The sequence below is a fragment of the Microcaecilia unicolor genome, chromosome 2, assembly GCF_901765095.1.
Source record: "Microcaecilia unicolor chromosome 2, aMicUni1.1, whole genome shotgun sequence".
In the NCBI taxonomy this organism is placed as follows: Eukaryota; Metazoa; Chordata; class Amphibia; order Gymnophiona; family Siphonopidae; genus Microcaecilia; species Microcaecilia unicolor.
In genome coordinates this window covers 317852659-317866672 of record NC_044032.1, presented here as the reverse complement: position 1 = coordinate 317866672, position 14014 = coordinate 317852659, and the positions used below count along the sequence as shown (strand labels likewise).

General features: G+C 48.8%; 1 protein-coding gene across 1 annotated transcript in view; it reads left to right on the top strand.

The window, feature by feature from the left end:
• ABCA1 (ATP binding cassette subfamily A member 1) overlaps nt 1-14014 on the top strand; it is a 706841-nt gene that overhangs the window by 538516 nt on the left and 154311 nt on the right. The window contains 2 exon segments of the mRNA XM_030194329.1: nt 5526-5655; nt 6868-6988. Coding sequence (XP_030050189.1) covers nt 5526-5655; nt 6868-6988 — 251 coding nt within the window.

Here is a 14014-nt window from a genome sequence, read left to right as displayed (position 1 = left end):
AGTTACTATGCTGACTGAGATTGTATATTACTTAAAAATGAAGCCTTAGACACCACTGCCAGAAAAAAAATATATGGGGCCCAGTATTGAATAGTGTCAGCCAGCGTATAGAGTTAAGCACCAGCATTTAACCTTATTCATATATTTAGCGAGGTTATACATTTAACTTGCACCACTGAATAAACATCTGACCAGCAACTGCACCGGTGAGTATCAGTTTAGAGTTAGACCTGGTATTCCACATTTTATCCAATAGGTCCTATTTACTATTAGTACACATAATAGTATTAGTTCATGCTGATGCAGGAGTGCACTTTAGTAAATTTAGCAGTTAATGGCATAAAATTTGGGAAAAAAGACATTTATGTGATTAGGTACCTTTGGCGATAAAAATCAATGTAGCTTTTGACTGATTTTAAGTGCTGCCACTTGATACTCCAGACAAATAATTAACATTTCCATATCATCATGCTGATCAATCCATAGACTGGTGGGTTGTGTCCATCTACCAGCAGGTGGAGATAGAGAGCAATCCTTTTGCCTCCCTATATGTGGTCATGTGCTGCCGGAAACTCCTCAGTATGTTCTCTATCTCAGCAGGTGGTGGTCACACACAGCAGCAGCTCTGGCTAGGCCTCCAAGCCTAATTTTTAGGTTTTGTTGAGTGCCTGGGGTTGAGGGCTCTTCTTGAGCAAATGCAAACCTGGTGGCGCCAGGTCCCTCCTTTTCTCCCCCCTCCCGCTGGCTCCGTTAAAAAAAAAAAAAAAAAATTTTGGACGTCCTTAAGGGCGTTTATTTCGACGTTTATTTAAACGTTTATTGCAGCTACTCACTGGGACACCAGGTCGTTACAGCTCGGAGCGAGAAGCAGGTAATTTTTACCTTTTTATAGCGGGCAGGGGGTTCCCCGATTGATCTCCACGTGGCCTATGGCGTCGGAGGGCGAGGGCGCGAAGAATCGCTCCCCGGACCGCGTGTGCGCTTCTAGCGGGGATGCGGGGGTTTTAAAGTCTGATTCGCCCTTGGTGGGTGTCAGTTTGGAGGCCGGTCAGTGTCCCGGGTCTTCCTCCGGCGCGGCGGTTTTTCCCGCCATAAACGCCCATCCCCCGCTGCTCGCCTCCGCCATCTTGGCTGGCCACTCTGCTCGGACGGCTTCTTCTTGGGCCGCCCTTGAGCTGGGAGACGTTCATGCCATGGCCGCCCTTGATTTGGGCGATGGCAAAAAAGCGACTAAAGTTAAGCGCCGTTCTTCCCGCGCGGCTCCTTCGCGGAGTGTCGCGCCGGACGCCATCTTGGATGCGCAGCATGTTGCTCCCCCGCTCTTGCGAGCGCCGGTTGAGGGTGCGTCTAGGGCTGTAGCCCAGGCTGCGGAAGTGCACAGTCTGGGGGGTTTCTCCCCCGAGTTTGTTTTGCTGCTGCATCAGGCCTTCCTTATGCAAAATGCTGCCCCTTCTCCCTTGTCCGATAACGGGGTTGAGGCCCCCGGAAGTAAACGCCCTCGGGTGGATTCCCAGGCTTTAGAGGACGCTGTTTCCTCTGATGTAGATGAGGGCAGTGTATCTGAGTTCTCCCAACGGTCCTTTGGGGATTCCTTGGAGGAGACGGATTCCCGCTCGGATGGAGCGGATGACCCCTCTGCAGCGCGGATCTTTCGCTCAGAGGATTTGCCCAACCTGTTACTGCAGGCCATGAGCATTTTGAAGATTTCCTCGCCAGAGGACGTCTCTCCCTCAGCCCCTGTTGGCTCTGCCATTATGCTGGGGACGAAGCGCCCGCCTAGAACCTTCCACGTGCATGATGCCATGCACACCTTAATTTCGGCTCAATGGGATGTCCCGGAAGCGAGCCTCAAAGTGGCTAGGGCTATGTCCCGCCTCTATCCTTTGCCTGAAAGTGAACGTGAGGCCTTTATTTGGCCTACCGTGGATTCTTTAATCACTGCGGTGACTAAGAAAACGGCGTTGCCGGTGGAAGGTGGCACGGCACTAAAGGACGCCCAAGGCAGAAGATTGGAAGCGGCTTTAAGGTCGTCCTTCGAGGCGGCTGCCTTGAGTTTGCAGGCCTCAGTTTGCGGCTCCTATGTGGCCAGGGCGTGCCTGACGATGGTGCAGCGGGCTTCCCCCTCGGATCCTTCCTTGAGGGCTGACTGGCCGGCCCTGGAATCGGGCTTGGCTTATTTGGCAGACTTACTGTTTGATGTCTTGAGAGCCTCGGCTAAAGGCATGGCTCAGACAGTCTCTGCGCAGCGCTGGCTTTGGCTGAAACATTGGTCTGCGGACCACGCCTCTAAGTCCCGCCTGGCTAAGTTGCCTTTTAAAGGCAAGCTGCTCTTTGGGGTCGAGCTGGACAAAATCGTGACCGATCTCGGCACGTCTAAGGGCAAGAGGTTACCAGAGGTCAGGACTCGGGCCAGTGCTCGCCCCGGTATCTCCAGAGGACGGTTTCAGGAAGCCCGTCGGTACCGCCCGGGCAAGTCGGGCTCCTCTGCCCCCTCTTCCTTCAAAAGGAACTTCTCCCCCAAGCAGCATTCCTTTCGCAGAGACCGCCGTCCCGGAGGTACGCCCTCCGGTCCTCCCCCAGGGTCTCGTACCCAATGACGGGGTCCTGGTCCATGGCCCAGTGCAGATTGGAGGACGCCTGTCCTCGTTTCTGGGCGAGTGGACCAGAGTAACTTCAGACGCTTGGGTGCTGGAAGTCATCAGAGACGGCTACAAGTTAGAGTTCTGCCGACCCTTAAGAGACGGGTTTGTACTCTGTCCCTGCAAGTCTCCGGTCAAAGCTGTGGCAGTGCAGCAGACCTTGGACAACCTGATACGCCTGGGTGCGGTCGTTCCGGTGCCAGAAAATCAGATTGGCAAGGGACGTTACTCCATTTACTTTGTGGTACCAAAGAAAGGAGGTTCTGTCCGGCCTATCCTCGACCTCAAAGGGGTCAATCGGGCCTTGAAAGTGCGGCACTTTTGCATGGAGACTCTCCGCTCTGTGATAGCGGCAGTGAAGGCAGGAGAGTTCTTGGCTTCCTTGGACATCAAGGAAGCGTACCTGCATATTCCCATCTGGCCTCCTCATCAACGCTTTCTGCGTTTTGCAGAACTGGGCCGACACTTTCAGTTCAGAGCCCTCCCTTTCGGGTTGGCTACTGCTCTGCGGACCTTCTCCAAAGTAATGGTGGTCATCGCGGCCTTCCTGCGAAAGGAAGGAGTACAAGTCCATCCTTATCTGGACGACTGGTTGATCCGAGCCCCCTCTTATGCAGAGTGCGGCAAAGCTGTGGACCGGGTGGTTGCTCTTTTGAGCTCCCTGGGGTGGATTATCAACTGGGAGAAGAGCCAGCTGCACCCGACTCAGTCCCTGGAGTATCTGGGAGTTCGATTCGACACCCAAGTGGGCAGAGTGTTTCTGCCAGACAATCGGATTGTCAAACTTCAGGCTCAGGTGGACCAGTTCCTAGTAGCCTCTCCTCTTCGGGCTTGGGACTATGTGCAGCTGTTGGGCTCTATGACGGCCACGATGGAAGTAGTGCCCTGGGCCAGGGCTCATATGAGACCACTACAACTCTCTCTGCTGCAGCGATGGACTCCGATGTCGGAGGATTATGCTGTGCGCCTTCCCTTGGACCCAGCAGTGCGCAAGGCGCTGAGCTGGTGGATGCAGACAGACAAGTTGTCTGCAGGAATGCCTCTGGTGACCCCGGAGTGGATTGTCGTCACGACGGACGCCTCTTTGTTGGGCTGGGGAGCCCACTGCTTGGGAAGGACAGCGCAGGGGCTCTGGTCTCCTGCAGAGGCAAAGTGGTCTATCAACCTCCTGGAACTCAGAGCCATTCGGTTGGCGCTTTTGGAGTTCATCCCGGTACTGGCGTTGAAGCCAGTAAGGGTCCTGTCGGACAATGCCACGGCTGTGGCCTATGTCAACCGCCAGGGAGGTACCAAGAGCGCCCCTCTAGCCAAGGAGGCCATGAATCTATGCCAGTGGGCGGAAGCGAACCTGGAACAGCTGTCAGCTTCCATGTGAATCAGCAGCTCTGTCTCCCTTCCTTTCGTAGGGAGGACTACCCAGAGGAATACTCTGCTGTCAAATATCTGGATGTGAGACGAGTCATCATCAGATACTTGGAAGTGACCAATGATTTCCGGAAATCGGATCATCTGTTTGTCCTGTTTGCAGGTCCTCGTAAGGGTCTGCAGGCTTCTAAGCCTACAGTGACAAGATGGGTCAAGGAAGCCATTGCGGCGGCTTATGTGGCCGCGGGGAAGGTGCCGCCTATCCAGCTGAAGGCTCACTCCACTAGAGCTCAGGCGGCCTCGATGGCAGAGGCCGGGTCCATCTCCTTGGAAGAGATTTGCAAGGCGGCAACTTGGGCATCGGCCCATACCTTCTCCAGGCATTACCGCTTGGCTGTGGCTGCTCGGGCGGAGGCCCGGTTTGGAGCTTCAGTGTTGCGGTCAGGGATTTCAATATCCCGCCCTGGGTGAGTACTGCTTCGGTACATCCCACCAGTCTATGGATTGATCAGCATGATGATATGGAAGATAAAATTATGTATCATACCTGATAATTTTCTTTCCATTAATCATAGCTGATCAATCCATAGCCCCTCCCAGATATCTGTATTGTTTATATTCTGGTTACATTTCAGGTTCAAGTTTAGTCTTCAGTTCCTGTTCAGGAGGACTTCGTGTTCAAGTTTTTCAATGGATTCTTCAAGAGTTGAGACGAATTTGTGTTACAGTGAGCTGCTGCATTCCTCTCCCCTCCGTTTTACGGGGCTGGATTGAGACATAAATTCTGCCGGCGCTCCCTCCCGCTTCGTGCGGCAGTAGGGCAGCTTTGTACCCCTCCCGCTTCGGCGGTGTTAGGGTCAGTCAGCTCCTCCCGCGGTTGCGGTTGCAGGATAAGCCAGATCCCCCCGCATCGGCGGGTGTGGTGTCCCTCCCCCACTCCGCGGGGATGAGCTGGACGGATTCCCCTCCCCCACTTGTGTGGGGATGAGCTGGGTTGATTCCCCTCCCTCGTTTCGGCGGTGGTGAGCTGGGCAGAGTGTCCCTTTGTGGGTGTAATTCTCTAAGTGCTGAGTCCTGCGGATGGAGCTTGGATATCGACATACTGAGGAGTTTCCGGCAGCACATGACCACATATAGGGAGGCAAAAGGATTGCTCTCTATCTCCACCTGCTGGTAGATGGACACAACCCACCAGTCTATGGATTGATCAGCTATGATTAATGGAAAGAAAATTATCAGGTATGATACATAATTTTACCTTCTAACTTTATGTGGAGGCTCTGTCCTAGAATTGTTCAGAAGATGGAGCATTGCTTCAGCCATTAGAACTAGTGTATTTCATCTAATGGAGCACAGAGGAAAGTATTAGACTAGTAGGAGCTTAAGTGACTTGACAGTATCACATAGAGTAATTGGGATCAGTGATAATTGGAAATGTGAGGTTTCATGATTCTAACCACAGGTTGTTTAGCGAACATTCCTTTTGACTTTCTCTTGCTGTTTTTTTTTTTAAATATGTAGGTGAGAATCGCTTTGTCTCCCCGATGTCCTGGGATCTCGTGGGCCGAAATCTGTTTGCCATGGCTGTGGAGGGTGTGGTCTTCTTCATCATCACCTTGCTGATACAGTACAGGTTCTTCACCAAGACAAGGTGAGCTATATTTAGACTGCCTTCCTTGAATGAATTCAACCTAACATTTCAGAGAAATACATCAATAATGGTATATCCATAGTAAACATGACAGTAAAAATCCAAATTCATCAGAGCTCCAGGTCTGCTTTGGGATTTGCTAAAGGTATGTAGGATAATGGTGGTGAATCACAATGCCTCAGAACTAATTGACTAGCCGTTAAGCCCGTTAAAACGGGCGAGATTTCCAGCAACCCTCCTCGCTGCCGCTCCCTCCCCCCTCCGTGCCGGGCCCCCTGCACTGACCTGACAGCGCCTCTCACCTCCATGTGAAAGCGCTTCAGGCAGCAGCAGATCGCTCTGCTGCTGCCTGCAGCGCTTCCACACGGAGGTGAGAGGCGCTGTCAGGTCAGTGCAGGGGGCCCGATATGGAGGGGGACGGGAGCGGCGGCGGGGGAGAGGGGGGAGTTTGTGCGCGATGTTCGTTTCCAGGCTCCAGCGGCAGCGTCCGACTCCATTTCCCTCTCTGTTCCGCCCTCTGACGTCATCAAGGAAGTCTCTACTGCGCATTTGCAGGCGAGTCGGTCACTTGCCATTTATATGTTTGATGTTTTTGCATTTGTCAGCTTGAATATTGATTCTCATGTATCTTTGTAGCATTTTCTCTTCCAAACAAAGCAGTATTGTAACATGAATCCTGAACCAGTAGATGATGTAAAAGAACTTGATCTGCAAGTTGCTTTCACAAGTTGCTTTCACTTTTTCACCCACTGCATAAGTTCCAACATTCCTCTACAATTTGTTCCTTTCTCTTGGAGTCCTGCCGGGTCTAAATCGGGGGCGAACAAACCTTTTGGCTCATATTGGTGGCCCTGCCTAAATAGTGGTGCAGTTTGTAAGGGGGTGTCCCCCTCTGATCTTCTGATGAGAAGCATAGAGTCTTCCCTCAGAGCTCTGGTTGAGTTTGTGGGCTGAAAGGAGTTCATTCAAGAGCAGAATGTGGCCCTTAAGCCTTAGTTTTGCTCACCTCTGGTCAATGGAAAAATGAAGCAGAGATTTTTGATATAGAATTGGTTTAGTCCGTCTCCCTACATGGATCAATGCAAATGAACATGCCCAAATACAGGGATGCTCTGCAGCATTGTTAGATGTGTTGCTGCTGTATGTGAACTGTCCTTTGTAGCATGGCATGCCTCTCTGTCATTCACATAATTGTTTTGAATGTGTTTACAGGCCGATGTGCCCCAAACTCACCCCTGTGATTGATGAGGATGATGACGTGGCCAGGGAAAGGCAAAGGATAATGTGTGACAGTGGCCGCGGTGACATCCTGGAAATCAAAGGGCTGACCAAGGTGAGAAGCTGCATGTCACTGTGCATGCAGTGGCATAGCAATGGCGGGGCAGTGGGGTGACGGTCCGCCCCGGGTGTCAGCAGGTGGGGGGGTGCTCCGTTGTCTCCTGCCACCACCCTGCCTTTTTTTTTAAATCCATGCAGCGACACAGGCAGCACCTCGCATCTGCCCTGCGTGTACTGTGAAGAAGAAAATCGCGTCGCTGGCGTCGGGCCTTCCCTTGCTGTGTCCTCTTCTGAGGTAACTTCCTATTTCCTCGAGGGCGGGACATAGCGAGGGAAGGCCCGACGCCAGTGACGCGATTTTCTTCTTCACAGCATAAGCAGGGCAGACGCGAGACGCTGCCTGCGTCGCTGCATGGATTTTAAAAAAAGGCAGTGTGGTGGCAGGAGAAGAGGGCTCTGTCGGCTCTAAACGGAGGGGGGACGGGACGGGAACGGCTCGGGGGGGGGCTCAGAGGGGAGAAGGGATTGGGGAGGGTGGGGGAGCTTAGATGGATGCTCAGAGGGGAGAAGGGGATTGGGGAGGGTGGGGGAGCCTAGATGGGTGCTCAGAGGGGAGAAGAGAGAAGGGGATTGGGGAGGGTGGGGGTGCTCAGAGGGCAGAAGGGTATTGGGGAGGGGTGGGGGAGCTCAGAGGGGAAAAGAGGAGTGGGGGTGCTCAGAGGGGAGAAGGGGACTGGGGAGGGGAGTGCTCAGAGGGGAGAAGGGGCCTGAAGATGGAACTGGGGTCTGACAAGGGGGCAGGAGGGAAAATGGGTCCATGCCTGGGGCAGGTGGGAGAATGGGTCTGGGGCTGAAAAGGGGGATGCAAGGCATGTGGTGGATGAAGGGGGCTGAAAAGAGGGGGCAGAGAGAGAGGGGACAGACCCTGGATGGAAGGGGGGGCGCATGAGGGAGGACAGACCCTGGATGGATGGATGGATGGGAGAGGGAGGGCAGACGGATTGAAGGGGCAGAGAGAAAGGGCAGATGGTGGGTGGAAGGGGGAGGGAGAGATGGCAGACTGGGGCAGATGGTGGATGGAAGGGGCAGAAATAGAGGGCAGATGTGGATGGAAGGGGCAGAGAGAGGGCAGACAGTGGATGGAAGGGACATTAGAGAGGGCAGACACTGGATGGCAGAGAGAGAGCAAAGATAGATGCTGGATGGAAGGAAGACAGTGAAAAGAAGATGAGGGAAGGAGAAACCAGAGACAACAAACTGTAAATAAAATATATATTTTTATTTTTTTGCTTTAGGATATAGTATTGTAGCTGTGTTAATAAATGTTTGTAAATAGAACATGTAAATAAGATAATCTTTTTATTGGACTAATTTTAATACATTTTGACTTAACTTTCAGAGAACAAAACCCCCTTCCTCAGGTCAGGATAGGATACTGTAACAGTACTATACTGTATTGACCTGAGGAAGGAGATTTTGGCCTCTGGAAGCTAAATGTATTAGTCCAATAAAATGGTATTATTTTATTTTCTGTATTTGTTTTATTTCTGTGTGTTAATTTGTAAAGTGGTGATTGGTATTAGTTTTTTCAAATTTACATCTGCTGTCTTTATATTTTGCACAGTACTAGGGGACATTTTCTGTTTCTGTGGTGTTGCATTGTATGCAGAGTCTGGCATCGGGGGTTCAGTTTAATTTTTGTCTAAATAGAAAGTTTATGATTACTTATTCTGTAGTGGATTAGGGTGTATCTGTGTTTGTGAAAAAGACATGACTTTTGGTTGGCATTGACTGTGCAGGATCGACGATCTGTACTAATCTGTCTGTTTTCGTTTTACAATAGGTGAATTGAGGTGCTCACTGTAGCGTTTAAGATGCTTTCATTTTCCTTGTGTGACTTGTACAAATTACTGCTTATGGTATGGTAGAATCAGTGGCGTACCAAGGGGGCGGCGGTCCGCCCCGGGTGCCAGTGGGTGGGGGGTGCTCCGCTCCCGCCGCCTCCCGTGGCTGTTCCCGTGGTGCCGCATATTTAAAAAACCAGCGAAGCAGCGTCGCAGGCAGCGCCTCGTGCCCTGCTTGGAAAAAAAAAAATCAAATCTCCTTCCTCCTTCTCCTCCTCGTCTTGACGTCGACTCGGGCCTTCCAATCAATTGTCGACGTCAAGACGAGGAGAAGGAAGGAGATTTGATTTTTTTTACAAGCAGGGCACGAGGCGCTGCCTGCGACGCTGCTTCGCCGGTTTTAACGGGACTGAGGTGGGGAAGGAGAGGGGCGAAAGGGACTCGGGTGGGGGTGTTCAGAGGGGAGAAGGGGACTGGGGTGGGGGTCAGACAGGGGAGGGGAGAAGGGGACTGGGGTGGGGATCTCAGAGGGGAGAAGGGGAGGGGAGAAGGGGACTGGGGTGGGGATCTCAGAGGGGAGAAGGGGAGGGGAGAAGGGGACTGGGATGGGGGTGTTCAGAGGAGAGAAGGGGACTGGGGTGGGGGTCTCAGACAGGGGAGGGGAGAAGGGGACTGTGGTGGGGGTCTCAGACAGGAGAAGGGGAGGGGAGAAGGGGACTGGGGTGGGGGTGTTCACAGGGGAGAAGGGGGCTGGAACTGGGGGCTGAAAAAAGGGGCAGAGAGAGAGAGGGGACAGATCCTAGATGGAAGGGAGAGCGAGAGGGAGGGCAGACCCTGGATGGATGGGAGAGGGAGGGCAAATGGTGGATTGAAGGGGCAGAGAGAAAGGGCAGGCAGTGGATGGAAGGGACGGCAGAGAGGGCAGACACTGGATGGCAGAGAGAGAGAGAGAGAGAGAGTGAAGACAGATGCTGGATGGAAGGAAGACGGTGAAAAGAAGATGAGGAAAGCAGAAACCAGAGACAACAAACTGTAAATAAAATATATTTTTTTATTTTTTTTTGCTTTAGGATAAAGTATTGTAGATGTGTTAAATGTTTTTAATAGAACATGTAAATAAGGTAATCTTTTTATTGGACTAATTTTAATACATTTTGACTAACTTTCGGAGAACAAAATCCCCTTCCTCAGGTCAGGATAGGATACTGTAACAGCCCTATACTGTACTGACCCGAGGACGGAGGTTTTGTCCAATAAAATGGTATTATTTTACTTTCTATATTTGTTTTATTTCTATTTGTTAATTTGTAAAGTGGTGATTGGTACTTGTTAGGTTTTTTTTTCAAATTTACATCTGCTGTCTTTATATTTTGCACAGTACTAGGGGACATTTTCTGTGGTGTTGCATTGTATGCAGAGTCTGGCATTGGGGGTTCAGTTTAATTTTTGTCTAAATAGAAAGTTTATGATTACTTATTCTATAGTGGATTAGGGTGTATCTGTGTTTGTAAAAAAGACATGGCTTTCAGTTGGCATTGACTGTGCAGGATCTACGATCTGTACTATTCTGTCTGGTTTCGTTTTACAATAGGTGAATTGATGTTCTAGTGCTCACTGTAGTGTTTAAGATGCTTTCCTTTTCCTTGTGTGACTCGTAGAAATGACTGCTTATGGTATGGTAGAATTGCTCTATAGGTCCTGAGTGTTTTGTATTCTCGGTATGCCTGGTACTGGATTTGGGAGGGGGGTGTTAAAAAATGACTGGCCCCGGGTGTCAACTACTCTGGCTACGCCACTGTGTGCATGTGTAAGGATATGAACAGTTTCTTCAGGTCAAGACTTGTGTGCTCCTCCCTCCTCCCCCCGGGGCACTGTTTGGATCCAGTGATTAGAGAGAGCTTGCCTCGGTCTTGACAGGTACTGAAAAACCTAATATTAGGTGTTTGGCTGTTCATAGAAGAGTGGATTGCTTTGGTGCATTCATGTGTCTGTCATTCACTTTATCAGATTTGGGATCAAAGGCAGGATACTTTCTGTTTCTTGATGTCAGCATCCCTAGTGTGTCAATGTACATTCCATTACCTAGCTTCTACTGTTCCAGAACATGTAGCATAGTTGTGTCTATCAACCAGCATGAAAACTGAGCTAAGGCATATTTCTCTTGGTTTCCAGACCAGCTTCTCAGTATTTTCTTTCTCCAGCAGATGGATAGAGACACTTTTCACCCTCTGGTTCTGAGTTCTTTGCTCCTGGTCCAGTTGGTCAACTGGTCCCCAGTTGAGCTTTGCGGGTGGCTTCAGTCTACAGAGTCATATCTGGAAGTCTTCAGGTCCCTGTCTCTGGTGCCCCACGAGCTTACTTCTTCATCTCTCCCCTATTTCCTGTGGAGCTCTCCTTTTCCAGCAGAACAAACTTAAAAATAAAAAAAAAAGAAAGGAGAAGGAAAGAGGGTTGCTGGAGCGCATGGAACAGAGTATCAGTCCTGAGCCTTTCTCATCTGTGGTAAGACTTGTGGAGACTGTGAGCTTTGGGGAGCAGTCGTTAAAGTTAAGTCTGACTAAACTTTGACTTACTGCTTGGGACTTGTGCTGCTATTATGACATTCAGTGTCTGGGAGTGCAAGCCGGGAATCCTGCGGGATGCAGAGGAAACGGTCGGCGGCAGCATATCTTTGGATTCGGCACAGCATCTGAATATGCCAGGATCTTCGGGCTCTCCAGCAGGGCCGGTGCGCAGTTTAATGCAGGAATGGAACAATTTTGTTGGGACAAACTGTCAGTGAGGAGCAGCCTCTGGCTGATCGCGCGTGGAGTAGACTGCCATTTTATAACCTCAGGGCCCGACAGAGCATTGAGCTGCATCAGGATCTTTGTTTTCTCCAGAGTTTATATTGCTCTTTCACCAGGCCTATTTATTGAAGTAGGGACAGTCAGATTTGATGCAAGATGCTTCAGTTTCTCACCCCACTGCCCCTCTGGCTCCTAAGAGATCTCTTTTAGAACTCCAGGAATGGGCAGATGAGGCTATCTCTGCTTCTCCTTCCTTATCTGGTGTGGCCTTGGTCTAGTCAGAGGAGCCATTGTTGAAGGAGCTGTTAGAGAAGGGAGAGCTCCCTCCTGAGGAGGGGGATTATCCAAAAGTTCTGAAGTATTTCAGAGTGGAAAGTGTCGGAGTAGAAAAATAAATTGCAACTTCCCAGGGTGGACTCCCTGGTTACCGTGGTGACTAAGAAGACTACCTTGCCTGTGGGAAAGGGCATTGCCTTAAAAGACCTACATGATAGGAAGCTAAAAGGCTCACTGAAATAAGCCTTTGAAGTCGCCTCCTTGGGCCTTCAATCAACAGTGGCAAGAGCATTCCTGACATGGCATCAGCAGTTAAGACAGGCAATACACAAACGAAATGGGAACGTAGGAAGGCTAGACAAACTTCAGGATCAATAAAGTTAAATATTTATTGCTCTGGTATATATATAAATAGGATAAACATAAAATCACTACATAAAATTTAATATATGTAAAACAATACACAATAAAATAATATCAGTGCTTAAAAATCGGTATTCCACAATAAATGTAAAGTCAGTGCTCCATGTTTCGGCATATAATGTGCCTGCCTCAGGAGTCTGGCAACGAGTACTTAGTGTCAAATGGTAATCCCGGGTGAAAAAAAGCAAAAGGGTCTTTAAAAAGACCGTGCATACATGAGCTGATGCACTATGTGGTACAGCAGAGAGAGGGTGCAAAGTACAAACAAGGGTCCAAAGAGCAAAAAAAACAGCACCTGGGACCTTAAAAATGAGGACACAGTTCTTTAATTGTACACCTTTATAAAACAGTTCGAAAAAGACCCAACACGGGCCATGTTTTCACGCACAGCGTCTGCGTCAGGGGTCTACATTAAACACAAACAATAAATTAATGACAAAGCAATACTTTACATAATACAAAAGATATATCAAAATGTTAAAAATAGAATAAAATATTGTTATGGGAACCCATAATAAATTGACAAATATTTAACATATAGAATAAAATGCACACATAAAAAACATTGATATGTATCAAAAAATTATATAGCATACACATAATGATATATATATAAAAATGATAATATATAAAACAGGTATAGCATATTTAAAGAATTACATTCAAAAAATCATGTAATCATCCTGATTTTGTATATGTTGATATATCTCAAAATGGGATGCCTTAAACTAGTAAATAACCGACATGTAATTACCTATCTCACATTAAGTATTACAAAGGATAAATGTAAGGCATAACATAATCAAAATTAGAACTCACCACGATAATAGCAAGAAGAATGTGCAGATTAACTCAGCAGAAATATTGGAAGCTACATGTGGCAATGATATGTATTCCTTGTGGAGATAGATATCATGTTAAATAAAAAAAAAGCAGACGTAGTGTTCATAGAGATATTTAAAAAAACACACAGGCAATAAAATCTAATCTAATTAAAACAACGTTTAGCGGTTGTAGCAAAAATATACAGCAATGATTGCTGTTTATTAAAAAAACAAAACAAATTGAAGATATTGTGATGGTGAGAATGAACAAGATTAACTTTTAGTGACAGACCTTGTGAGAGCAAACCATCGCGGTAACTTAAAACCAATACGGTCATATGAATATTTATGATCGATATTTGTCTGAACCGACTGTGAAAAAAGATTCCGATAGGGAACAGATATCTATCAAAATTGATTAATGCATATTTAAAAGGACCCATAACTATTGTAATTACAGGATCTATGAGACGACTAATGTCAACACAGACAGTCAGAATGATGTAGAGCAAATTGGTTTTGAATGACACATAATGGAACTAACGGAACTAACATTAATTAGTTGTAAGTGGTTCCGTTATAACGAATTTATGTTAGTTCCGTTATGTGTCATTCAAAATCAATTAATGTTTTTTCCCGCCATTTGCTCTACATCATTCTGACTGTCTGTGTTGACATTAGTCGTCTCAGGGGCATAGCCACGGGCAGGCCTGGACGGGCCCAGGCCCAGCCACTTTTGCTCGAGGCCCGCCCTAACTAGCCCCAACCCAACATCCCTCGCTGCCTTTTCTCCCACAGCTCCGGGTCCGGCCGGCCGGGAGCGTTGCCTGCCTCAAATTCTGCTCCTCCCCGCCACTGCCTCGGTCCCTGCAGCATTGTTTTTTTTGCTTGCCGCTGGCAGCACTGCAATTCACAAAGCCCTCTT